We start from the raw sequence: 26,858 nt of genomic DNA on the forward strand, positions 1-26,858 counted from the left end.
CCCAGTTTGACCCTTTCCAGGATGAATCTGTTTGGTTTCCTAGCAGTCCATGGTACCCTCAATACTCTTCTCCAGCACCACAGCTCAAAGGCATCAATTCTCCTTCTGTCCTCCTTAGTCACTGTCCAACTATCAACCAAAATTATGAAGAGTAAAGAAAGAGCTAAATAAACAAGGAGTCTTTGGGTGGTGCACAGAGTTAACTGTTTGACTGCCAACCAAAGGGTTGACAGTTTTTTGTTGATTCAGCAGTGCCTCGTAATAGAAAATTTAAAGACATTTTAGGGAGGGGGTATCAAAACAATCCAAAAAACTCAAGAACTGAAAATTCTATGAACATAGTTTTACTCTGACACACATTGGGTAACAACTGTGTAGCCAGGAGTCAAAAATCAGCTCACTGACAACTGATTCTTGGTTTTATTTATTTTTAAGATTGTTCCTGTAAGATTACTAGCCTACCTTGTCCAAGCTGATGCACATTAAAATTGGTTTCTTCCGCAACAGAATAGATCAGAATATTAGAGAGTCCAAAGTATTCTACCTTTATTTCTTTCTTTTACAGTCTGACCAAGCCTGCTTCAAATACGGAAGGTAATCCAATTTTCAAAGAGCAATTCCTCCATTTTTTTCCCTTCAGAGCAGCACTCATACACAGTAGCCGTGGTAAAATAAACAGCGATGTGTTGGATTTTGTTTTTCTTTATCTATATGACATTTGTGTCATCACTGTAGCTCTAATCCATATTCAGGTCTTCATGTTTGGTGTGCAGTAATATGTAAATTATCTCGCCAGCTGCATGGAGCAGTGTTTGTTTATTCTATTTCTTTTGGCACTGCACGGAACTGAATTTCTGCCAAAACGGGGCTGCTTCAGGGAGCACTAATGCTCCAGGAGGAAGTTTTGAAAGGAAACGCACATCATAAGTCTTCACTCTGTGAAGCAGCAAAATCAAAACAAACTTTCTGTTTACTAAAATATCGGTATTATGAATGTAAAATAATGTGTTTGTTAAAATATAATGAGCTCCCTGCCCATCTCCAGGATGCTTGGTGTATGTGGGCTTTGGAAATGAGGGCACAATACCGAGAAAGCTGGTGCATTTTTATTCTTGGAAAGGAAGTAGGTGAAATGAAACAGACAGAGACAAAAATCTTGAAGTTTAAGGGGGGAAGAAATATTTTAATATGGCATATTAATCTCTGGAAACACATGGCATTTACATGCATTTAAATGTGGACAGCTGTGGCGTTTAAGTGTTAAAAAATTTCATTAATGATGCATAGAGCTATCTACTTCTGTTGGCAGGCCTTTCAGTCTTCAATCTGACACTTCCTTTTTTTATCCAGCAAGCTAATTTCCCCTCTTTTGTGAGGAGTAACTGTTTTCACACTACTGCTTACCCAGCAAGCCTCCTCATTGTTTCATGGTAATTATCTTCTCCAGCTTCACCTTCCCCCGAAAGGGAGCAGGACTATTCCTCCTCAGCGCTAATGAAAGCTGGGTTGTACTCTGTAAATAAACCCAAGGTCTGATCAGGCAACATAATAAATGATTTCCTAAAGTTTATAGAGTCACAGCTCATCTATGGCTTTAATAAATAATGAAGGGACATGAATCATTGGGGGGAGAGAGGGAGTCTTCAATTTGGAGAAAAAAAAATAGAGAAAAAAGAAAGCCTTTGTCGTTTTAGCAAGAACCTATTTACAAGCAAGCATCAGAGATCTCCATATTCCTAAATGTTTCTCATGCTCCCTGATAGCAGCAACAATGTTTGCCAGGAAAATGTGTTTCTCACAGTCCCATTTATTGCCATCCAGTCAGAACCAACTAGCAGCTGACCCTGCTTTGGGTTTGCAAGGCTGTAAATTGCACGAGAGGAGATTGCTCATCTTTCTCCCAAGGATCTTCTGGGGGATTTGGACCAAGAAGGCTACTTTATGTATTGCCTTTGGGTGCTGCCATGTAACTTCCAGTGGACTGTCACCAGAACACCCTCTGAAGAAGAGTATTCATTTGGTAAGAGGTGGAGATCACCTAGTTTTAAACTTCCCTGACTGCTTGTTATTTATTAGAAAAAAAAGCATACGCACTTCAGTAGTAAGAGTACGCTATTCTCTTCACTAGCTGTGAACAAAGCAAAAAGATCAATCACAGATGCCGTCGTTGTCAGGGGTCTGGAGTGGAAATTCACCATGTTTATTTAACTCAACCAAAGCCACTGGCCTGGTCGGTGTACTGCATTTTAGGACTGTAAACTTAGCATATTCTGAGTTGTCAGCTCAAGGAATCATAGCCCAAGAGTTTAGATCTTAGGATAATTTTTGGATATTTTTTTTTTATGTAAAAATGTTTTTTACAGGATAAGGTAACTCTAAGCCCTAACTGGCACTTCCTTTTTCATTTTTTTTTAATTTACAAAATGAATTCAGATTTTCAGATCCTTTTTTTTCCAGAATAAAATTTACATTTCTTTGATTTGGAAACCTTTGATTTGGGTTACAGTTTGAATTAAGGCCCTGACATTTAAAACTCTCAAGAGCTTCCTGAGACTCCATGACCAGAACTTCTATTCCAACCAAGACTGAGTTTTAAAATCTAATTGGATCTTTGGATCCTTAGTATTTTTCCCCTGAGATCTCAAAAAGAAAATCCCCCAGGGATTCTAGGTTTTTAATACATCTGAGGACTCTACAATAGGAATCAGAAGTACAAAATCTCTTGGAAATGTACTTCAAAGAAGTTTATTACCTCCTAGGAAAATTCTTGCAGAAATTTCAAGCAAACTTTCAAGTGTCAAAGTGTAACTTGTAAACTCTTGGATCATTTTTATGGTGGAAACAATGACTGCTCAAGTGAGGTGTTCTAGCAATTTTGGAACTCTTCAGTCTTTCCTGAATCCCCAAGCAGCTGTTTTATAAAAGAAGCTATGAAAATGAAAATGTAAAATCCAAATTAAATAAAAAATCAGATAGTGTCCAGGGTTAAGCCATTTTAAGAAAATGAATCATGGTTAACTTGTCTTTAATCAGCCTGAAAAAATGTTGGAAGTGGGAAGAAATGGTTTATTGAGTAGTATAGTTAAGGTAAAAAATGATAATAAAGATATATTTGCCATTTTTTATAGTTTTTTACATTTACTTATCTAATTTGCAAATTCTAATTCATTTCCTCCCTCTAAATATTTTTGTATACCTGAGTCCTGAATATTATGATATACCAAACTGATTTTCAGAGATAATAAATTATATGCCCATCTTTCTCCTTTGGAGCAGCTGTTTGATTCAAATTGCATACTTTTGCATCAGCAGTGCAGTTCCTTTGTTGAGAGTGAATAGACACAAATTTATTTAAACTGATATATATATTTTATAAAGGACATAGAACCTTAATGTGAATGAACCCTTGTGACCTGTTATGTGACCTTAAAGGCTGACTTTAAAATGTTGGGAAAGTTCTCCTTGGCTTCATGATCTTACTAAGAATCTGTGTTCTGAAAATCAGGAACCTAATTCTAATTTACTGAAAAGCCCATCTGTGGAAAAAATGGCATTGGCCTATCTGACTACTTCATTATACTGCCAACATTCTTTAGTTGCTTTTAAAATGATAGATTTTGTTAATATAAGATCATTATGATAAAGGAGGTAGAGGAGAGTGATTTTTGATGAGGCAAATATTACTCTAGCTGCACAGAACTCAAATGTTATGTCAACTTCTGAAAGTAAAAAGACAAACACCAACTTATTAGAACAATGCAAAAAAAAATGGGGCCAGATGTTATCATTAGGGGGAAAAATTATTTATGCTACTTGGCATGTAAGTCTGCCATCATCCAAATAAATTCCCCATGTGGTCGAATGAAGAAAATGCCACCATTTCACTGTGAATGAGCTTTTTACAGCTTCTTTGAGGTTATTTCTTTTTAAATTTTATTTTCTTTATATCAGTTATACATAATATTGCAGAGGTCCAATAAAGAAAATTGTTTTATTTTAAAACGTTTTAATTTTTTAGACAAATACTCTTTTTAAAAGTATTCAAACTCCGATTTATTTTTCTTTAATTACTGGGAGGAAATTCCATGGAAACATAGAATAGTGGCTAAAAGGAGAAAAATAAACCAATGTTTTAAATTAGTCTCTTCTGAGTATAAAAGTATTTCATTTATCCCTATGTGAAATAGCTTTACAAATTATAAAATAATTTGCCAACAGTTGTAGATTATTCTTTTAATTACTTTTGGTCACATGTTCAGAGTTTGGTGGGAAATTAATTTTTTCCTTTCCTGTGGTGGCTGTATAACCAATACCAGTAATTTATATAAGAATTAATTTGTCTAAGAAAAGCATAACTTTATACAAAACACTCATTTGTTGCCACCTAGCTTTGCTACTACTAACATTAAAGCTACTGATTCTAAGAGTCATTTGTAAATTATGAATACATCTAAGTTTCCTTAATTTATTAGCATGAACATATTGCTTCTTAACTCAAAATAGCATCACTGCAGGGAAGACCTTGGAGCACAACTGAAGTTGAAGGAAGAAAGAAGTGTGTATCCCTCTTTCTTCTCTGGAATTCCTTCCTACTGCCTCAGAATCTGATAACAGAAGATTAAAGTTCTTCACAATCTATCTCCACAAACAAAACAAAAACCTAAACTGGATGAGGGGGCGGCTTTAAATAGATACAGAGTCAGGATGACTACTGTGGCTAAGGTTGGAAGCAGAGGTGTTAGAACACCTGAGGAATTTCCTGTTCATTCCCTGATGTCTTTTTCTGCTCTTCCACACTGGTATTAGAATACAGAAAAGGTGGTGAGCAATACCAGATACTGTGATGTTACTAAAATATTACAGGTAGGTGGCACTGTCAGTGAAGATAGCACTAAAATGAATGTCTATAAAATTTTTGTTCAGTGTTCCAGATTAATGTCTTATTTTTAATTAAAATGTACCTGTAGATCAGAGAGGAGGATATGAAACACTTACGGCAGAAGATCAAGTACTACAGACTTCAGTATGGATTATATTTCAACATCAAGAAGACAAAGATCCTCACCACAAGATTAACAGTCAACATTACAGTCGATGGAGAAAAGATTGAAGTTGTCAATCATTTCATCTTGCTTGGATCGACAATCAACACCCTTGGTACCAGCAGTCAGGAAATCAGGAGATGGCAAATACATTGGGCAAATCTGCAGTCAGAGACCCCTCCAAAACCCTGAGTAGCAATGATGTTAGTTTGAAAACTAAGGTGCACCTGATTCATGCCATAATCTTTTTAATCACCTCCTATACATCAGAGAGAACTCAACAGTAAATATGGATGACAGAATTGAGACCTTTGAATTGTGGTGCAGGAGAATACTGAATATCCCATGGACTGCCAAAAAAACTGAACCAAAATGTCCTGGAAAGGGTACAGCTAGAGTGTTCCTCAAAGGTATGGATAATAAAGCTTCATCTTTAATACTCTGGACATGTAGCCAGGCTAAGCTTTTCCTTGGAAAGGGACATCATCCTTGGAAAGATGGAGGGGTCAGCAAAGGGGAGGAAGGCCCCTTTCTAATGAGATGGATTGACACTGTGACTTCAGCAATGAGCTCTAATGTCTTAGAGATGATGAGAATGGCACAGGATAGGGCACGTTTCAGAATGTCTACTCACAGAGTCATTATGAGTCATACTTGACTCAATGACACCCAAGAACAGCAACATAATTCTTTACAACACCAAAAACATTTGTGTAAGCTTACCTTATATGTGGGGAGATCTGGTGGCCTACTGGGTAAGAACTTGTGCTAACAACGTAAAGACATATGGTTTCTCCCGAGCAGGTGCTCCATGGGAGAAAAATGGGCATTTTCTTACCATGAGATTTATAGTCTCTGAAAAATCCATTGGAGGGTCAGCAGTGCATTGATTCTGACTTGACAACACACAAAAAGAAGCTTATATGCACCCATATATATGAAAGGAGAATATGCTTATTTACTCCGAGTTTTCTAATGCTTTCTGATCATGAAGATTGATTCAGAGTGGTCAGTTCTACTCCATCTTTGCTCAATAATGCCTAGAATGTCTATCTTTATGTGTTCTATTTCTTTTTTTACAACTTCCAGTTTCTTATACTTTCTACATTCTACATTCCAATTTTTAGTGGTTTCTTGCAGCTGTTTCTTCTAATTTTGAGGGACTTTTCATCTGGGTTCTACCATTAGAACTATAGCTACCTGTGTTTCTCTAGTGTTCATGGTGTTTTTGAAGGCCTGTTACTTCAGAAGTGAATGGCTAATCCTATTTCTAATCCATCTTTATCAGGCAGAAGCTTTGATGGAGTCTATTTACCATGGGTGACTCTTGTAGCATTTGAAACACTGACGGCATATCTTCTAGCATCACAGTAACCCACAAGATACCCCAGTACAGCAAACTAGCAGACAGGTGCTTGACTGATAAAAGCAAATTCTAAATAAACAAGTATAAGTGCACTTAAGCCATGAAATAATTTATTTTGTTGCTGCTGTTGGGTGTAGTTGAGATTAGCGTGATCCATAGCAACCCTTTGGACAACAGATCAGGGCTCTGTGCTATCCAGTGACATCCTCACTATCCCTGATATAAACTTGAGTCCATTGCTACAATCACTCTGTCTATCCATCTGGTTGAAGGTCTTTCTCTCTTTCACCAACCCTCCACCTTTCCAAGCATGATGTCCCTGTCCAAGGAATAGCCCATCTTGGCAATATGCTCAAACTATGTGAGAAGAAGCTTTGTCATCTTTCCCTCCAAGAAACACTCTGGCTGAACTTTCTCCAATACATACTTATTTGGGGTTGGTTTTTTTTTTACCTTATGGAATATTCACTGCTCTTTTCCAACACAACGGCTCAAAGGCATCACCTCCCCTTCTGTCATCCTTATTCATTGTCCAGCTGCCAGAATCATAACAAGTGATTGAAAATACCATGGCCTGATCAGGTACAGCCTAGTCTTCAGACTGACGTCATTGCTCCTCAGTAATTTGGCAAGGTCCCTGATAGTTGACTTTCCCTATGCAATACATCTTCTGTTCTCTATCCTGAAGTAAAGCATTCAAATCATTCCCTCAATTAAGAGAACTGATAGATAGGTGTTGTGCTTCTAACAGCAAATCATAGAAATGGCTATATATAAAAATATCACGTGTAGAAAAGCCCTCTCTGCTTAAGAGAGTGCTTAGGAAGGGCCCCAAGCAATGATTCCTGGGAGGCCTTTGGGTTGAGGAGTTGAATGCCCAGTGTTGGCAGGCAGGCCAGGCCAAGAATGTGAGGCACTATTCCAGGAATGAAAAGTTGAAGCTGAATAGTTTTGTATTCATAGTTAAAACCATTGCAAGCAAGATCTATAATGAAAGATAATGGGATGAGTAATAAAAAACTATCCATATACATACAAAGAAGACCTGTTATCACAACTGTATTCAAATATACACCCTAACAGCTAATACCAAAGTTGCAGAATCAATGAATTCTACTAACTTTTGCAGTCAGAAAAAAAAATCCCAAACATTCTGTCAAGATGCATTAATGATAATTGGTGAGTTGGAGAAGAGAAGAATTCACTTGGCATTTCTCAAAACAAGTTGAAGCTTCAAGTTTCAATACTGAAAAAATGTTATGGGGAAAATATTGAATGATCCAGGAAGCATTAAAAGAAGATGGAAGGAATGCACAGGGTAACTGTACCAAAAAGAATTGAGAGACACTGAAATATTTCAACAAGTACATAATGACTAAAAATCAATGGTAGTGAAGGAAGAAGTTCAAACTTCATTAAAGCGTTCAATTCAATAAGGCCCCATGAATTGATGGGGTGAAAACGGACATGTTTTAAGACCTCAAAAATTGATAGGGTACCAATTGACATGTTTCAACTAAGAGGTGCAACTCTAGACGTGCTCACCAGTATATGCCAGCAAATATAGAGGACAGTTACTTGGCCATATGACTGGAATAGATCCATATTTGTTCCCATTCCCAATAAGGTAATATGACAGAACATGGAAATTATCAGACAATATCATTAATATGACATGCGAACAAAGTATTCTTTGATATCATCCCAAAATTACTAGGACAGTTCATTGACAGAGACTGCCAGATGTTCAAACTAGGTTTAGAAGAAGTGGTGACTCTGGGGATATATATATATATATATATATCATTGCTAATGTCAGATGGATCCTGGCTGAAAGCAGATAATACCAGAAGAATGTCTCTCTGTCTTTTATTGACTATGGAAAGGCATTTGACTTTGTGGATTATAAGGAACTCAGGCTAACATTGAGAAGAATGGAAATTCCAGAACACTTAATTATTCTTATATGAAATTTATACCTTGACAAAGAAGGATGTTGTCTGGACAGAGCAAGGGAATACTACATGGTTTAAAATCAAGAAAGATGTGTGTCAGGACTGTATCCTTTCTCCAAATTTATTCATTCCAAATAATGAGCAAATCTTTTGAGAAACTAGACTTTATGAAGAAGAATATGATATCAAGATTGGAGGAAGACCCATTAACAACCTGCATTATACAGTTAACACAACCTTGCTTGCTGAAAGTGAAGACAATTTGAGGCCCTGGCTTCAGAAGATCTAGGACTACAGCTCAACATGGGATCAAATATATTGGAGATTATCAGGATAGGTCCAGATTCAGATTTGCTGTTCATAGGGTTGCTATGAGTTACAGTTGATTTGATGGCACTTAACAGCAAAACTGATGATAAAGGACAATAATTATGAAAACTTGACAAAAAGAGATTTGACTTACAGCAAAGTTGTCAGAATGGAACTTAATCATTAAGATGGGTGCTGTCATAGACAATAAGACTGCAGGTGTCTGATCCAGAAGAACTTTTGGGCTGAAATAAGGCCAAGTCAGAATCATGGGACATGTTGTTCTTCAAAAGTCTAAGAATATCATAGCAGTCAGGTATTTAAAGGAAGAAATCATTTCAGGAAAAAATGGAAACAAATGCTTCAGGAGATTCAAATAAAATAAGGTGAAAAATGATTCAGTTGTTTTGAGTCATCTGAAAGTCCCTTGGTTATACTTCTAAAATTTCAAACAAATGAAAATTCTGTTAATTTCACTCCCTGTCTTTCCTCAAAAGAATGTGTTGTTGATTGCAATTAGATGCCTTCAAGTTGCACACAACTCAGAGCGATGCTATGAACAAAACATCTGAATCCTGTCCTATCCTGTGTCATCTTCACATCTCTTACATACTTGAGCACATTGTCACTGGGTAAATCCATCCGGTTGAGGGTCTTCTCTTTTGCTATCACTTCACCTTTCCAAGCATGATGTCCTTCTTCAAGAAATAGTCTATCCTAGCAACATGTCCCTAGTGTGTGAGATAAAGCTTTATTATTTTTGTCTCTAAAGAACACTCGCTCTGTCTTCTCCAAGACAGAAACAACGTACTGCTTTGAAATCTATAACGTTGAATAGAAGGAGATACTATACAGAGGAGATTCTTTTCCTCAGTATTTTCAGAAATGATGAGCATGAATATGGATCAAACAAAGATGATATAAATATATTTTTGATAATATTAAGATAAATTTTTTTTCTTAAAAAATTGCTTTTGGTGATGCACTGTTATGATCCTCTTTGTAAGCAAGGTCCTCAAAGAAAGGGGAAGTCCTGTTACATTTGATGGTGCTACATTCTCAGTGACTCAACAGAATTTAGGACTTGTATTAGCTTTTGTTTGCTTCTTTCAGTTTGGTTTTCTGAGTGAAATTTACAAAGCATAAGATTGTAGTTGTTGTTATGTGTCGTCGAGTCGCTTGCGACTCATAGTGACCCTGTGTACAACAGCCCTAAACCCTGCTCTATACTGTGCCAATAGCACTGCCTCTGACAACACCCATACCAATTACCCCAGTCACTGAATCAATCCACCTCATAGAGGGTCTTCCCCTCTTGCGCCTTTCCTCCACCCTCCGAAGCATGATGTCCCTCTCCAAGGACCAGTTCCTTCTTACATTATGTCCAAGTATGTCAGATGAAGTCCCAGAATCCTTGCCTCCAAGGAGCAGCCTGGCTTAACCCTCTCCAGGTTGAATCTGTTTGTTCTCTTGGCAGTCCATTGTACATTCAATACTCTTCTCCAGCACCACAGCTCAAAGGCATCAATTCTCCTTCTATCCTTCCTAGTCATTGTCCAACTCTGATGCATAACAAGTGATTGCAAAGACCATGGCCTGTATCAGATGCACCTTAGTCTCCAGAGTGACACCATTGCTCTTCAGCACTTTGGCGAGGCCCCTAACGGCAGACTTTTCCATAGCAATACAGTTGTGGTTTTTTTTTTTTTATTTCCTGGCTACTGGTGCTGAGAGTGTTGACCGTGAACCAAGCAGACTAAAGTTGTTAACAATCTCAATCTCTTCACCATCAATCCTGATGCTGCCAATTGGTCCAGTGGTGAGAATCTTTATCTTCTTGACATTGAGGCTCAATCCATGCTGAAGGTTGCAGTCCTTGACCCTCTGCAGCATGCATTTCAGGTCCTCCTCAGTTTCGGCAAGCAGAGTTGTGTCATCTACACAACGCAGATTGCTGATAGATTTTCCAATCCTGATGCCACACTTCTTCTCATAGAGCCCAGCCTCTCAAATAATCTGTTCTGCATACAGGTTGAAAAGGTATGAAGACAGGACACATGCCTGGCATACGTCTTTCCCAATTTTGAACCATGCAGTGTTTCCTTGCTCTGTTCTGATGACTGCCTCTTGGTCCAAGTATAGGTTTCGCATTAGCATGATCAAGTGTTCTGGGATTCCCATTCTTCTCAGAGTCAGCCACAGTTTGTTATGATGCACACAGTCTAAAGCCTTTGCATAATCCATGAAACAGAGATAGACATTCTTCTGGTACTCCCTGCTTTCAGCTAAGATCCATCTAACATTAGCTACAATATCCCTAGTACCATGACCCCTTCTAAACCCAGCCTGAACTTCTGGCAGTTCTCTGCTGATGTGCTGTTCCAGTCCTTTTTGGATAATCTTCAGTGGAATCTTGCTTGCATGTGAAATCAATGATATTGTTCTACAGTTGCTACACTCTGTTGGAGTGTACATCCCTTCTTTGGGATGGGAAAAAATATAGATCTCTTCCAGTCAGTTGGCCAAGTGGTTTTTCTCCAGATTTCTTGGCACAAGTTGGTGAGCACACCCAGGGCAGTATCCAAAATATGTCAATTGGTATACCATCTATTCCTGGGGCCTTATTTTTTTGCTATTTCCTTCAAAGCAGCTTGGACTTCTTCCTTCATCACCATAGGCTCTTGTTATTTCATGAAATTCTTCTGTGTCTGCCCATTCCTTTTGATACAATGACTCAGTATATTCCTTCCATCTTCTTTTAGTACTTCCTGGATCATTTAATATTCTGCCTAAAGCATCCTTGATTATAGGAATTCGAGGTTTGAATTTGTTCTTCAGTTCTTTGAGCTTAAGAAATGCTGAACGAGTTCAGCCCTTATAAGATTAATCATCTTAAATTGTACCATTTAATAGTGTGTTTTGTGCACTCATAATGTTGTTTCCCTCTGACTCAATCTAGTTCTAAAATAATCTTATTATCCCCAAAGAAAACCCCTTAAGAGTTAAGCAGTCTCTCCCAGTCCCACGCTCTTTCCAGCCCTAATCTGTGTTCTGTCTCTAGATTTACTTTTCCTGGATATTTCCAATAAATGGAATCATAGAGAATAGTGAACTTTGTATCTGACTTCTCTCACATAACCTTAATGTTTTGGTTTGGTAGTTGTTTATTTAATTGTGATTTTAATGAAAGTTTACAGAAAGGTTGACTTTTTATTCATTCAGTGATATAAATTTCCTCCCTCCTTTTCCCTACTCCTTACTCCCAGTCCACTTTGTAATGCACTTCTTATATGAGGTTGTTAATTGTCATACATATAATGCCTAATCACACATTTCTTTCAGATAGTCCTTTCCTTCCTCTGTTCCACTGCAGTGTTCATTATTCATCCACTCTTTTCCTGCTCACCTCCCCACCTTGTGACAGTCCTATTTTATGACAGCAGTTTTACGACTGATATATTTCACTCAGCCTAATGTCTTTCAGACTCATCTATGTTGTGTGTCATGTGTGTTATGAGTTCATTATTTTTCAATACTGAATAATGTTTCATTGTGTGAACGTACCGCAGTTTTTCCTATCCGTTTGTTGACAAGCAGTTGGGCTGTTTCCCTCTCTCCACTACTGTGAATAATGCCCCAATAAGCATGAATGGGCATTCATCTCTTTGTGTCATGGCTCTTGTTTCTTTAGGATTCCCAGTAGTGAGATAGCTGGGTCAAATGATAAGTCTCAGTGTTTTAAAGACCCAGCCACCGCCAATAAGTTGTTTCTGACTTGTAGTGACCCTCTGTCAAGTTTGCAAGACTATCTTTCCTGAAAAAGACTTTCTTTTTTCCATGGAGAGGCAAGTGAAATTGAAACACTGCCCTTGTGGTTACTAGTGTAACATGTAACACAACACCATCAGAGTTCCTTGTTAGAGATTACTGGAAGAGTGCTAAATATTCCAGGGACTGTCAAAAAGACAAATACGTATTTGAAAAGGTGCAGCCAGCATGGTCTGTCCTTAGAGGCAAAGATAGTGACATTTCATCTGACATCCTTTGAACATGTTGTTAAGAGGGACCAGTCCTTGGAAAAGGACATCATGCTTAAAAAGATGGATCATCAGCAAAGAGGAGGCAGATCTTCAATGAGATGGATTGACACAGTGACTATAATAGAGGGCTAGAGTGTGTCAGAGATGATCAGATTGGCACAAGAGAGGGAAGGGTTCAGATCCAAAGCTCATAGGGTGGCTATTAGTTGTAGTTAACTTGACAGCACTTAAAAACTACAATAATTGTTATCATTAAGAGGTACTACCAACTTGAAAGTAAGAGAATTTCCAGTTGTTTTGCTACAGCTGAGTTTAACTTCAGGACCTTTCCTCCGATTCCTTCAAAAACACTTCATGAACTTGTGTTCAAGTCTGTCTTTCTTCCTTCTGTTCATTCAGAGGAGCTTTGGAGGCGTAGTCCATAGGGAGTGACACTACCAACCCAAAGACTGACCGTCTGGTTGTTTGAGTCCACCAGTAGCTCTTCAGGTGAAAGACAAGTAATCTCCTTTTGTGTGATTTATAATCTTGGAAACCCAATGGAGGATCAGTTATGAGTCAGTTTCAACTTGATGGCAATGAGTTTGCAGTTTTTAGTCTCTGTTGAGAATAAAGGCAAATTTTTCTTATTTTAAAAAACACCTTCTAATTGGTTTGTGTTTTTTTTTTTAAAAAATTTGTTTTCTATTAGACCAGGAAATATGCCCATGTCAGTACTCATTTTAGTGAGACTTGTGAGATGACTTTGGATTTCACTTGTCTGTCCTGAATTTGCGATGAGCTTTGTTGCCGAGAAGAGCATGCACCAGAACAGCTTTTGATCATTAGTGTGGGATAGACTTTCAAAGCATTTTCTGAGCTGAGACAAGTTACTTTAACATTATTGTCAATCTGATAGATAGTGAGTAGTATTTGATTGCTCTAATGTGTCAGTTATGATAGGATTTCACAGGCAATGGGCCTGCCTTTTAAACAAGGATTATTTTCAGGAAATAGAAAGTCCTTGAGCTATGGGCTTTGCTGAGAGCTCAGCAGGTGCCTTTTCCTCATTTGGTTATTCTTGAGGGGACAGACCCACCCAGAGCATACAAAGCAAGCCCAGCATAGACATCTATCTGTAGTACAAGGGGAGTGAGTAAGAGTCCTAGTGATGCTTATTTCCTTCAATTCCACATATGTGACTGTACTAAAATAGTCATACAACCCCAGTCTTAATGCAAACACTGTTAGATTATTTAATACCTAACTGCATCATGATCCTGGCAACTAAGCATCAAGATATGTATCTATAAATAATCCTATTCCTTTTTTAATGTATATTTTCTTATTCAAAGTTGACAATAACTTGTAACATAGGTACAAAAACCTGTATTATCCTAGATAGACAAATGATGAAACTAAGGCATATAGAAGTTAAAGAGGTTTAAAATCTCAGATCCAAACCCACATCTGTTTGGATTACTGCCCCACATTCCAAAATAAACAGTAAATGGTTTTGTTTTCTTGCTTCTATTTCTTTCTATTCTTAGCTGTACATTTTTCTTTTAACCCTGAAACTATTCTCTGCTAAACTAGAGGCAAAAGACTCACTGCAGCTGAGTCATTTCTGACTCAAAGTGAACCTCTAGAACAGAGGAGAACCGCCCCAGAGAGTTTTCAAGGCTGTAAATCTTCACAGAAGCAGATTCGTTTTGGTGACTTCAAACCATCATCCTTTTCGGTAGCAGTGGAGCTCTTTAACCTCTACAATACCAAGGTTTCTAAAATAAGAGGTGAACTTACAAACTCTAAGTTCTCATCAAAACTGACTTTGATTTTCTGAGAACTAGCTGTTAGTTGTTGCTGATAATGTTGTTTTTATAAAAATTTTGCTTAAGTCTAACTTAGGAAATATGATTATCCATCTAATGCAGCATTATGATAGATAAAGAAGAGATTGAAATTGTTAACAATTTCTGCTTGTTTGGTTCCATAGACAACACTCTTGGCACTAGCAGTCAAGAAATAAAAAGACAAATAGCACTGGGAAAATTTGTTGTGGAGACCTCTCCTGAGTACTGAATACAAAAATGTCAACCTGGAGACTAAGGTACACCTGATCCAGGCCATGGTCTCCGCAATTTTTTGCTATGCATCATAAAACTGAACAATGACTAGGGATGACAGGAGAAGAATTGATGCCTTTAAATGTGGAGCTGGAGAAGAGTCTTGAACATATCATTGACTACCAAGAGAACAAACAGGTCTGACCTAGAGAGGATGAAACCAAGTTTCTTATTAGAGGCAAGTATTTTGAAGCTCAGTCTCACATACTTTGGGCACGTGACAAGAGTGGACCCATCCTTGGAGAAGAACATGCTTGGAAGGTTCAAGGGACGGCACAAGAGAGGAAGATCCTGGATGAGATGGATTGACTCAGTGACTGAAGTAATGGGATTAGGTGTGTTGGTGATGATGAGATTGGCTCGAGATACAGCAGGGTTCAGAACTATTGTACATCAGGTCATTATAAGTCACAAGCTATTCAACAGCACATACCAACAGCAACAACAGCAATGTTTGTCCACTTTGGTTTTAGGTTTGGAGGAGGATAGCTAGGGCAAATATTGTTTCACAAAAGAATAATAAATATGTGGTAGTTAACATTTTTCATAATTTAAATGGATTTCCTCCTCTCTCTCCTCACCACCCCATCACTCCCTCAAATCTGTATGCCTGTCTTTTTTCATTTGTTGTTGTGTGTTCCCCAGAGTCAGGACTGACCCATAGCTGGCCCTCTGGTGGGTTTTCAGAGGCAATTAATTGCATGGGATGAGATTGCCCATCCTTCTCCTACAGAGCAGCAGGTGGCCTCATACTGTATGTCTTCAGGATTGCAGTGCAGCTTTTTGCCACTAGTCTAATCTTTGTTCATAGGGGAAATTATATATAATTTTTGTTGTTTTAGTTTCATGGATTTTTTATGAGAGAAACCCTCCTCCCAGATCTTTGCATATTGTATTGCAGTGTTTGCTCCTGGTTCTAGAATAAGCTTGAAGAGAACACATGGGAGAACCTTTGTTGGTTTTAATCATTCTGATCTCCTGAAGTTTGGCTGCAGCATGCAGTTCATTCTAGCCTTTTTAAAAATATTTTAAGAATTGTCTTTCAATACATATATATTTATAAAGGGAATTAAATTCTCTAAAAGCTCTGGTGACACAGACTAGTACATGTTGGGCTGTGAATAGAAATGTCAGAAGTTGGAATCTACCAATGGCTCTGCAGGAGAAAGGCAGGCAGTCTCCTCATCTAAATACTTACAGCCTCAGAAAATCTAATAGAGGTTGGCCGTGAGTTGGAACCAGCCTGATGGCAATGGGTTAGGATTGGTTTGGTCTAGAAGAAGCTAAATTTTTAATTGTGGAGTTGGGAAACAGTACTGAAACCACAGACTACCAAAAGAACAGCAACAAAAAAATTCTATCTTGGGAGAAGTTCAACCAGGGTACTCTTTGGAGGCAAAGATGATGACATTTCATCTCACATACTGGGGCATGTTTTTAGGGAGATAATCCTTGGAAAAGGACATCCTGCTTGGAAATGGAGATGGTCAGTGAGAAGGTGACCCTCAACAAGACGAATAGACATAGTGACTCCAACAATGGGCATAAGCACCACGGTGGACATAACAATAGATGTTCAACTACCCAAAGATTGGCAAAAACTTCTTCAGTTTAGAATAAGAATATTCTTTTGGAATCTTTATTCATTATTGATTTTAAAAGTCCTTATAAAATGTTTAAAAATAGTACAATAAATTTTCTAAAAGGGCTCAAGATGAATAATTAATTATTCATTAACTTGTGGATTATTTGCTATGTTGAGACATCATTAAAAGAGAACATCAAAGTAAAAAGTTTTTGCTTTGGTTATATTACTGTGCAGCTCTTCAGACCAACTTTTTTAGTTATAGAAATATTTGTGTGTCATTGCTCTTGGAAACTCCTCACACTTTACTGCCCCAAGGGTATGTTTTATGGTTGAGGCTAAATCCTGAGGAAATGGAGGTTTTATTGAAAATATTGACAGGATTTAATCTGTTAACAGAAAACAGGTAAAGGAGAGCTTACTGATTGGCACTTTTTTAATATGTAAAATTTAACATCACTCGTGAAGTTGTTCTAATGGATCCCCTCATGTTTTCCCTAGAAATATTATACAAAGAAATTACAGTACATTTAAGAGGTTTCTAGGCAGAGAAAGTTAAGAAAGGAAAAGGAACATTGTATCCAAAAGTTTAATCTTTTCCTTTGGAAACTTTCCACTCTAACTACTTTATTGAGCAAGGGATTTGTTCTTTTAGCTACGTTTTTATATTTTCTAGGGCTTGAAATCATAAAACGGTAAAGTGGCAGCATTTCATGAGGTATTGTATTGGTGTGTCATGGAAGACGAGTCTGAGTTGCAAGTGAGTTTAAACCATGCTGCTGATGTACAGTGGAACGACACAGTCCCAGGGTCTGTGTGTGAGCTCCCACATTTGGGACCCTCTTGGAAAAATCTGTGTTGCTAAATGTTAAACTCATCCAGAGAGTTATAAAGAGAGCTCCTATGAAAGACTAATTCAATTATTTATCAGCATGCCCAGAGTACAGTGTCAACCAAGTCAGTACTTGAAATTAATATACTATTTGATTAGACTGATTGATTGTTCCTACAGCTAAGGATTTTAACATTCATTAGCCATACTAACCAGTCATTAGTACTTCCTTTATCAGCAAGCAAAGAATAAACAGAAATTCTAATAAAAATTCATCACAGTGAATTAGGTACTCCATACCTAAGCAAGTCTGGTGACTGCCAGTATACTAGATTAACTGCTAAAACATTGGCAGAGGAAAGACTTCTGTTATAAAATTTAAAAATATCCCTAATTAATGTTTACTTTGTAACTGGACTCTTTTAAATTTAAGTAGGCTATTCAGATAATCTCTCACATATCCAGTATAATAAAGTGCTAATGGATATTTTATACTTAATGTGTTTGTGTGGTATCCTTTAAGTATTCATTTAAGGAAGGATTGAGGATTTTCTTAGGAAAGTTCCACTAATGTGTTTCAAGTGAAGTTTTTTTCCACAGTAATGAGGAATAAAAGCATCATGGCCCATCTTTCACCAAAATGGTGAAAAGAATTCTTACTTATAAGGCAAATTTGCTGACCTGTTATGCTTCGTGACATCTCTCTCTACCTCCCATGTCATGAATGTCTTATGGCTTCAAGAACAAATTAGAAGGAATAATGAGAAAAAAGAGGGGAGAATCAAAAGTGGGAGTGGGAGTGTGGTTTATCAATTGAGTCAAGTCCCAGGTAGAGCAATTCTACGTGCTTTAGGAATGATAGCAATGTTGTACTGATTGCCTCCTCCATAGTCCACAAGCATCAGCTCATTTACTGCTTAGAATGATCCTCTAAAGGTGACATGATCCCTGGTTGCACATATGAGGAGGCTGGGGATCAGAAAGGTTAAGCAACTTGCCCAAATTAAAAAACTGCTAAGTGGCCAATTCAGTATAACTGGTTCCAAAGCTATATTTATGCCCCTGGCTACCCTGCATTAGTTGACTCTGAACTACAAATTCTTCTTAGTGTTTCTGTTTGTAGGTGGGTCTGACAAGTTCTACAGTACACTTACTAACTTGCTCGACTATCTCATTATTGGCTATTTCACATTTAGGATAAGAGTGTAACATTTTACTATTTTACACACTAGCTAGATAATAGTCTTGGGGTAGTGGCTATGATGTGTCCCCTTTCCCAAGGAGGTTTTAATTGCTGGAGCCTCCTGAAAGCTTGTCTGAACTGCCTCACACCCTCTGCTTCCTCCTGCCTGTAGAGGCACTGAGTCAGCTGCTGTGTGGGGCTGACTCCTGCCTCAGGCCCCACACCTTCTCAGTGACATGTGAAGCGGTTCAGCCATGGAACGTCCAGTCACACAGCCTGGTTTTACCCAGCTTTGTCTATTCTAAGCCACTTTTTCTGCAAGGCAACAGTCTATAACTGGACTCATCACAGTGATGAGCACATCAGTAAGATTTACGTGTACTTATTTATGTGATCATATTTTTGAAATAATTTTTCAAATATCAGATAAGTGGATGATCAGAAAATGAAAGAGGCGAGGACTCTCCCCTGTCACATAACATCAATTTTCACATTATCTGATCTTTGGAGTCTAGCCATGTTGATAAGTGAAGAGTGAGTTAATGTATAGATAAACATGTATTGGTATATGTGCTGTTACCATTGTGTGCCATAGAGTCAAAATTGACTCATACCCGATGCACCAGCAAGTTTTCAGAGGCAGTACACTCCATGGGATGAGACTGCCCATATAATCTATTACCTGCAGAATAATTTGAACAACTGAATAGGCATGCAGAGGTGGTGAAAGAGCCTGGACAGACTATATAATAGGAGCCCTTCCAGCCACTCTTTCTCAGAGTATGGCAAGATGTACTTAAACAAGAGTAAAGCAGGAAGTCCAAGGAACAGTCAATAGGTCCTAACTGGCAGGTAGAAAATAAGGTAGGGAACCTGCTTATTCTGGGGCTTGAATGGGAGGTTGCTGTTAATAAGGAAATAACAGGTATCAAAGGGAAATCTCTTTTCTAGAGAGTCTGAGGAGGAAAAGGTTTCATATAATCAAGAAAGCTTGCTGTTCTGTGGCTCAGGCCAGGAAGTTGATCAACACAAAGTGAACAGCTTTGTCCAGTGTTTCTCATCTTGCCTCTGAGCAGGCACAGGCTCAGTTTTGAGAAGCAGAGCTCTACAAGGGAAGGCAAAGGACAGGGTGATCAGTCAAGAGCTTCTGAACCAAGGATGACTATAGGGTGTCTGTAACTCTGTTCTGAGACCCCAAGCAAAAGCTGCTTAAATGTAGATCTAGGATAGAGGAAAAAGGAAGTTGGTCATTGTGTCTGCAGATGGAATTATATTATGGACTCTGGGAACAAAAAATGAATTAGGGTAGATGTACCTTAAGACTTGGCAAAGACTGTAGTTCTTTTTACCTTCATTTGTATGGCAGTATTGTCTTCACTCAATCTAAGATTAACATGGTTAATTCCATAAATTATAATTTAATTGTAATAATGTCCAATTTTAATCTATGTTTTGCCTTCAAAGACAAATTACTATTGATAGAACAGCCCATTTCAATACCTTTCTGGTGTTGTTCCAGAAAAACATAGAGCTCATAATTATGCTATCTTTCAAATCCATGCTTGGAGCAATTCTCTTTCCTGATTCTTCTAAAGGTATTTGAATGGGCAAAATTTTAATTTTTGAGTTCCCTAATTCTTCCTCTTCTTTTTCTTCTTCTGCCCAGGAGATTTTGAATGTGATTGATCCTGGCTTGATGGACCTAAATGGGACAAGTGAAGATGCCCTGGAATGGGATGAAACCGACATAAGTAATAAATTAATTAGTTTCAATGAAGAGTCAAATGACCTTGATCAAGAACACCAATCTGCATTACCTTCCTTAAACCTTGAGGAGACAGGAGGCGAGGACCCTGGATATGAAGAAGAACCAAGTGATCTTGGGGGATCTCCCTACACCTCAAGTATCACTGCTCCCTCCAGCCCACATATTTACCAAGTGTACAGTCTTCATAATGTAGAACTCTATGAGGACAACCACATGCCGTTTCTGAAAAACCATCCAAAATTAACTAGTGCGACACAGCCTACTGTCTTGACTAAGAGTCTCAGTAAAGATTCTTCATTTTCATCTACAAAATCCCTGCCAGATCTTTTAGGAGGGAGCAATTTGGTGAAGCCCTGCCCATGCCACAGAGGGGACATGAGCCAGAATTCAGGTAGCGAGAGTGGAATCGTCAGTGAAGGAGACACTGAAACAACGACCAACTCTGAAATGTGCTTGCTCAGTGCAGTGGATGGGTCCCCAAGTAACCCTGACACTGACCATCTGGACCTACAAATGGGAGATGCTGTTAACATGGTGAAGCAGAAACTTAAAGATGAGGAGGAACACATTAAACTTCCAAAGAGCTCTCAGGCATCCATTTCACCAGCGAGTTGTGTAAATGGAAAAGTTGGAGATTTAAGCAGTGTTACCAAACATACCCCTGATTGTTTGAGAGAAGAATTACAAGGAAAACATGATGTGTTTACGTTTTATGATTACTCATACCTCCAAGGCTCAAAACTCAAATTACCAATGATAATGAAACAGTCACAAAGTGAAAAAGCACATATGGAAGATTCTCTGCTCCATGGTTTCTATTTTGATAAAAAGTCCTGCAAATATAAACATCAGGGTACAGAGTTACAACCAGATGCACCACCCCACGAAAGGCTTTTGGCAGGTGCATCACATGAACTGGGCCGCAATTCATATAAAAGTGGCGATGTAGAGAAGACATTCACTGGCATGCAGAATGCCAAACAACTCTCTCTTTTATCTCATAGCTCATCTATAGAGTCACTTTCTCCAGGTGGTGATTTATTTGGCCTAGGCATCTTTAAAAATGGCAGTGACAGCCTCCAGCGAAGCACTTCTTTAGAAAGTTGGTTGACATCCTATAAAAGCAATGAAGATCTTTTTAGCTGTCACAGCTCTGGAGACATAAGTGCAAGCAGTGGCTCAGTTGGTGAGCTGAGCAAAAGGACATTAGATCTTTTGAATCGTTTAGAAAACATTCAGAGTCCCTCAGAGCAAAAGATAAAGCGAAGTGTTTCTGATATCACTCTCCAAAGCAGTTCCCAAAAGATGTCCTTTACTGGTCAGCTGTCACTGGACATAGCATCTTCCATCAATGAAGACTCGCCAGCATCTCTTACAGAACTTAGCAGTAGCGATGAGCTCTCTATTTGTTCAGAAGATATTGTTCTACACAAGAACAAGATCCCAGAATCAAATGCCTCGTTCAGGAAGCGCCTCACTCATTCCGTGGCTGATGAAAGTGATGTCAATGTCAGCATGATCGTTAATGTCTCTTGCACTTCTGCTTGCACTGATGATGAAGATGACAGCGACCTCCTTTCAAGCTCTACACTCACTTTGACCGAAGAAGAGCTGTGCATCAAAGATGAGGATGATGACTCCAGTATTGCAACAGATGAGGAAATTTATGAAGACTGTAACTTGATGTCAGGGCTGGACTATATAAAGAATGAACTACAGACTTGGATCAGGCCAAAGCTTTCCTTGACAAAAGATAAGAGAAGATGTAACCTCAGTGATGAAATAAAGAGCAATAAAGATATAAGTAATAGTGAGATGACCAATCCCTCTGATACCTTGAACATTGAAGCCCTTCTAAACGGATCTATAAAACAGCTCTCTGAAAAGAATGGGAATGGCAAGAATGTATCCCAGACCGACGAGTTAGGGACAAAGGGCGAAAATACAAAGAACATTTTCAAAGTTAATAAAGATCCGTATATGGCTGACATGGAGAATGGTAATATTGAGAGCGCTCCAGAAAAGCAAAAGGACAAACTGCATAACTTTTCAAAGGTATCAGAAAACCTTGGTTCAACTGGGAAAAATATTTCTGAGAAGGAACTTTGTAAGTGTAAGGCATTTGTCAGTAACTTGGATGATTCAAATATTGATGGAAAGGAATTTGGTCCACAAACCATTAGACATCTCCCGAAGAAATGTCAAAATCACCACCATTTAGAAAATCAAAGTACTGTTTCTCTTTCCGCTGAGAAGTTGCACCCAGAACTCCCTTCAGAAACCAGAGTTATCCATAGACGAGACTCTGATGAACTGAAATCTTCATCTATTGATACTCCAACTATGGATGGAAAAGCTGCTGGTTGCTGCCTGGCACTTGAAGAAAATCAAACAGAGGAAAATGCTGCTATCAGCGAGAACATTTCCTGTTGTAATTGTGAGCCAGATGTTTGCCATCAAAAAGATGCTGAAGATTGCTCAGTACATGACTTTGTTAAGGAAATCATTGACATGGCTTCAACAGCCCTAAAAAGTAAATCTCAACCTGAAAATGAGGCCACTTCTCCTACTTCACTAACTCAAATCAAGGAAAAAGTGTTAGAACATTCTCACCGGCCCATCCAGCTGAGAAAAGGGGACTTTTATTCCTACTTATCCCTCTCATCACATGACAGTGATTGTGGGGAGGTCACCAATTACATAGAAGAGAAGAGCAACACTCCATTGCCATTGGACACTGCTGATGCTGGGCTAGATGACAAGGAAGACATTGAATGCTTCTTTGAGGCCTGTGTTGAGGAGGATCCTGATGGAGAGGAGCCCTGTTTCTCTAGTGCCCCTTCAAATGAGCCCACAGTTCCAAATGAAGGAATGTCACTACAACAACTCCAAACCGCCGATGCAGATGTGTTGGCTCTTCCAAGTCCTCCAGCTCAGAAAAGAGCTGGTGTGGAAAAGGAAGTGGATGGTCTTCCTCAAACTTCCAGTGAGGAAATCTCCAAGTTAAGCACTCTCTCTTGGCTGGGCAGTGACAAGGAGATTCCAGGAAACCCAGTTGAATCTGGAATACCAGAGTGCAATGATGCTTCAGCCAAAGCTACAGCTCCAAGCCTTTCCTTGAAGGCAAAGCAGCCAAAACAAAAAGCTGTATCGCATCCTAACCCCAAAACTCTAGCCTGTGAAGAAAATGTTCTAAACTTTCATGAAGATCGACAAAGAAATATGCATAGGTAGAATGTGACCCTCCCCAAGCATGAAAATCATCTCATTCAAAGGTACATAAATCCATGTTTTTAACAAGCTATGGTGAAACACAATGATGCAAGCTTTAGACTCAGCATTTAAATAAATTTTATCAGTTATTTGTGTGTGTGTGTGTGTGTGTGTGTATGTACATCTGTGTGTGTGAGAGAATGTGATTGTGTGTATGTGTTTCATATGAGCTCAAGTCAACAAAGCCATGATAAGAGAAAAGTTTCATTAGACTGATGACAACAGCAGATACTTATCTGAATAAGACATTTAGGTGGACAAAATACTCCCCAACATGAAAGTAACCAATCATAATTGGTATTTTTAGTGACATAATTTTTATTAATATCGTTCTGGGAAGAAGAATTAAAAACTTGAGTATCTGAACAATTTAGGACCTCAAATCCTTCTACTGAAGGAAAAAATGTTGTCCTCCAACCTGAAATTATACCCTGTGATCACAGCCAAGGAACAATAACAATGCCTCATACTTCAGTTTCCTGCCCAGAAAGCTATTTGCTCCCTTCAATGACTGGAGATGAACAGTGATTGGGTGGGTTAAAGGCAGCTTCTGATTTAGGTCTTCCTTTTATGTTTTTGTCTAGTTTAACTATCATCACATTTGCTTCCCAACTCCCGCCCTCTACCCCCTGGTTGGAAGGTTGAGCTGTCATAGTTCCTAATCATGGCCAAGTCTCGGAATTCCAACAGGAGGGGAAAGTTGATGTTGAATAAGAGGCTCCTATTTATCCAAACACAGGCTGAGAGTACAAGCACAGAAAGCAAATGCAGAAAGAATACATGACAAGTTAATGGCATTTTGATAAAAACAGAAATTTTGAATTTTGCCTGAAGGTGACAGGCTTATTTCCATCCATTTCTTAAAGGGAATCATTTCTCTTTTCATATTTAATAAGATGGCTATTGATTGATAATGCTGAGATGATGATATATCTATAGAAGTGACACGAAGATTCCATTATTTCCCCTCTCCAAGCCCCAGTGATGAGTATACTTTTTCAATCAAGTTTAAAGAAGGAAATTTGAGCTCTCAAATGTGAGAGTTGTATTGCACCAAAGTATGAGGTACCTAATGCCAACTCCACCCCCTCACCCCCATAAGCTTAATGCCGTAACCTAAACTCGTGCTATAGGAAATGAATTACAGAAGCAATCTACCCTAATTTGTTAACTTATTCAAATAACAGTTATTATACTTAACTATGCTAAAGATTATCTTTTTTGTGGCAGATTGTTTATTTTTTGATGAGCCTAATTACTGATTTTCTAAAAGTAATTTACATTTATTACAAATACATCTTTTAAAATGTGACAGATAAATGTTGTTCCCATAATGTATTATGAAAAAAGTTACTATTTAAAAACACATTATTTAATTTGAAAGATGAATGGCAAACATCATTATTTTTTTTTCTCCAACACCTGTGCCCTAGGCTCATTAAAATGTGTGATTCTGTGTGGAGCTGCTAGAAATGGGGAGTGAGGGGGGAAATCTATACCATACATATACCCTAAAAATAAACTCAGTATGCAAAACGGAGGAAAGGCATTCTACTTACTAATGTAGCTCAACTAATTTTATATGTTTCAGACTCTATGTACAATTGGCTGCAAGTGAGAATAAAAGTAGGAGCAAGAGAAATGTATTTTCTGTGCAGTGTATCCACCCTATAATCACACTCTCCATCAGCATGCAGTAAAACTGACCATTAAGAGAGAGGAACTGCAATTCCATAAGCTGCTTCAGAACAAGTTCTATTAGAACTGATTGTGCTGCTGGCTCTGCCAACCTCCACAGACGGGCTGATAGAGCCTGGCTGATTTTGTTTTCTGAAAGGGGATAAAGGCTTGAAAGAAACACCATTCTGAGCATGACATCATGTGACTGTGACCCTCAAGTCACCAGTCATACTGAGATCTGGAGCCTGAGAAGCTCTGGCACGGGAGAATCCTCTGAGGAGTCTGCTGTGGGATGCCCTCCTCCTTTTTGGATACTCTGGGAATTTCTGCTGTCATGTGTATAGACACAGAATTGAAATGAAATGTAAATGATGAGCTACTCCATCTTGAGACATGGGGAAGGAAATGTGCTGGATTTGGGTAACCCTCACATTTCACAAGCAAGGGCAGTACTACCAGCTGCCTACCAGTCAGCAGTATTTTGTTGAGTCTCCCTGATATTTGACCCATCTCCAGCAAAGGGCAAAAACAAGTTTTATTTTGCAGAGCCCACATCACCCTAAGTGACTTGTTATCAGTCTAGGGTCATTTAAACACCCATATCTACTGGTTTTCTTCAAATTTTTTAGTATCATGCAGACAAAGAATCTTGAAGACTGAATTTTTCACTCATCATTAGCACTGAGTACCTAGGTATAAATATTCACATATAGTTAAAGTACTACCAGCCATGGCAAGCTACTGACTCTCAAAATGCTGAAATGCCTCCAGGGTTAAATAAGGAAGAGTACTGGGTAAGGAGGGGTTTCTGTGTCTACAAAAGCTTAATTGTTATAATTATTCTTTCTATAAGCCTCAAAAAAAAAGCAAAGAAAAAGGCTCAGCCAACTTGAAAGACCATCAAAATAAGCACTGGAGTGTTCATTTAATCAGAATAAAATTCTGCAAATTCAATTTTCTGGGTTTTTCTTTCCTTCAGAAAAATAAGTTCTGAGATGCTGATATTATTGTCATTTCATCCAAAAGAGATACATATTAGGATAGCAGATTCAGTTGCTACAAAAGTAATAAAAAATTAGTAGAAAACATTTTGAGAAATATTTTTGGATCGCTGTGCTTTAATTAAAAACCCACCAAAACTGTTGGAAAAGTTTTAACATGCTCTTACCCAGTATGCATTTGTACGGATTCCCAGGCCCACTGCTGTGCTTTTCACTATTTTCATTTATGCGTCAAGTTTTTATAAAAATAGAGAGGTCAGTAACAGCAAATCACATCAAAGGAGAGGTAACTGGACAGATTCAGATATTTCTGCCTAATTTGGAGGAAGCACATAATGTATGACTGGAGTGTCTCCTAGGACCTGCCTGAGAGATGTATGCTGTACTAATCTTTTTGCTGTATTCTGACAGTAATTTCTTCATAATCCTCATTATAAGCCTCTGATCTTTGATGAATGGCTTAACCCTAAATTTCTGGCTGGAAAATCCTGTGGTATAAAAATTTAACTCATCACATGCAGCTTCCCCACCCCCACCCCCTCCTGATTTCCTCTGATGCTTTTGGTTTTCTTTTACTATTGTTTTTGGCTTTTCAGGGGAGAGATATATGTATTTTCTTTAGAACAATTAATTCTCTTGCCTTTCCCACTTTATTGGTCTGTAAAGGAAATAATTGATGGCCTGCGGAGTAGACGATTTAGGCAATTACTTGTATTTGT

At 38.4% G+C, this 26,858-nt stretch overlaps 1 protein-coding gene across 1 annotated transcript in view; it reads left to right on the top strand.

Moving 5' to 3' along the window:
* AKAP6 (A kinase (PRKA) anchor protein 6) overlaps positions 1-23,419 on the top strand; it is a 524,496-nt gene extending 501,077 nt beyond the window's left edge. The window contains exon 12 of the mRNA XM_006889980.1: positions 20,084-23,419. Coding sequence (XP_006890042.1) covers positions 20,084-23,419 — 3,336 coding nt within the window. The remainder of the gene's footprint in view (positions 1-20,083) is intronic.
* The last annotated feature ends 3,439 nt before the right edge of the window (positions 23,420-26,858 follow it).

The sequence above is a fragment of the Elephantulus edwardii genome, unplaced genomic scaffold (assembly GCF_000299155.1).
Source record: "Elephantulus edwardii isolate Elephantulus edwardi_28Jun2011 unplaced genomic scaffold, EleEdw1.0 scaffold00084, whole genome shotgun sequence".
NCBI classification, from domain to species: domain Eukaryota; kingdom Metazoa; phylum Chordata; class Mammalia; order Macroscelidea; family Macroscelididae; genus Elephantulus; species Elephantulus edwardii.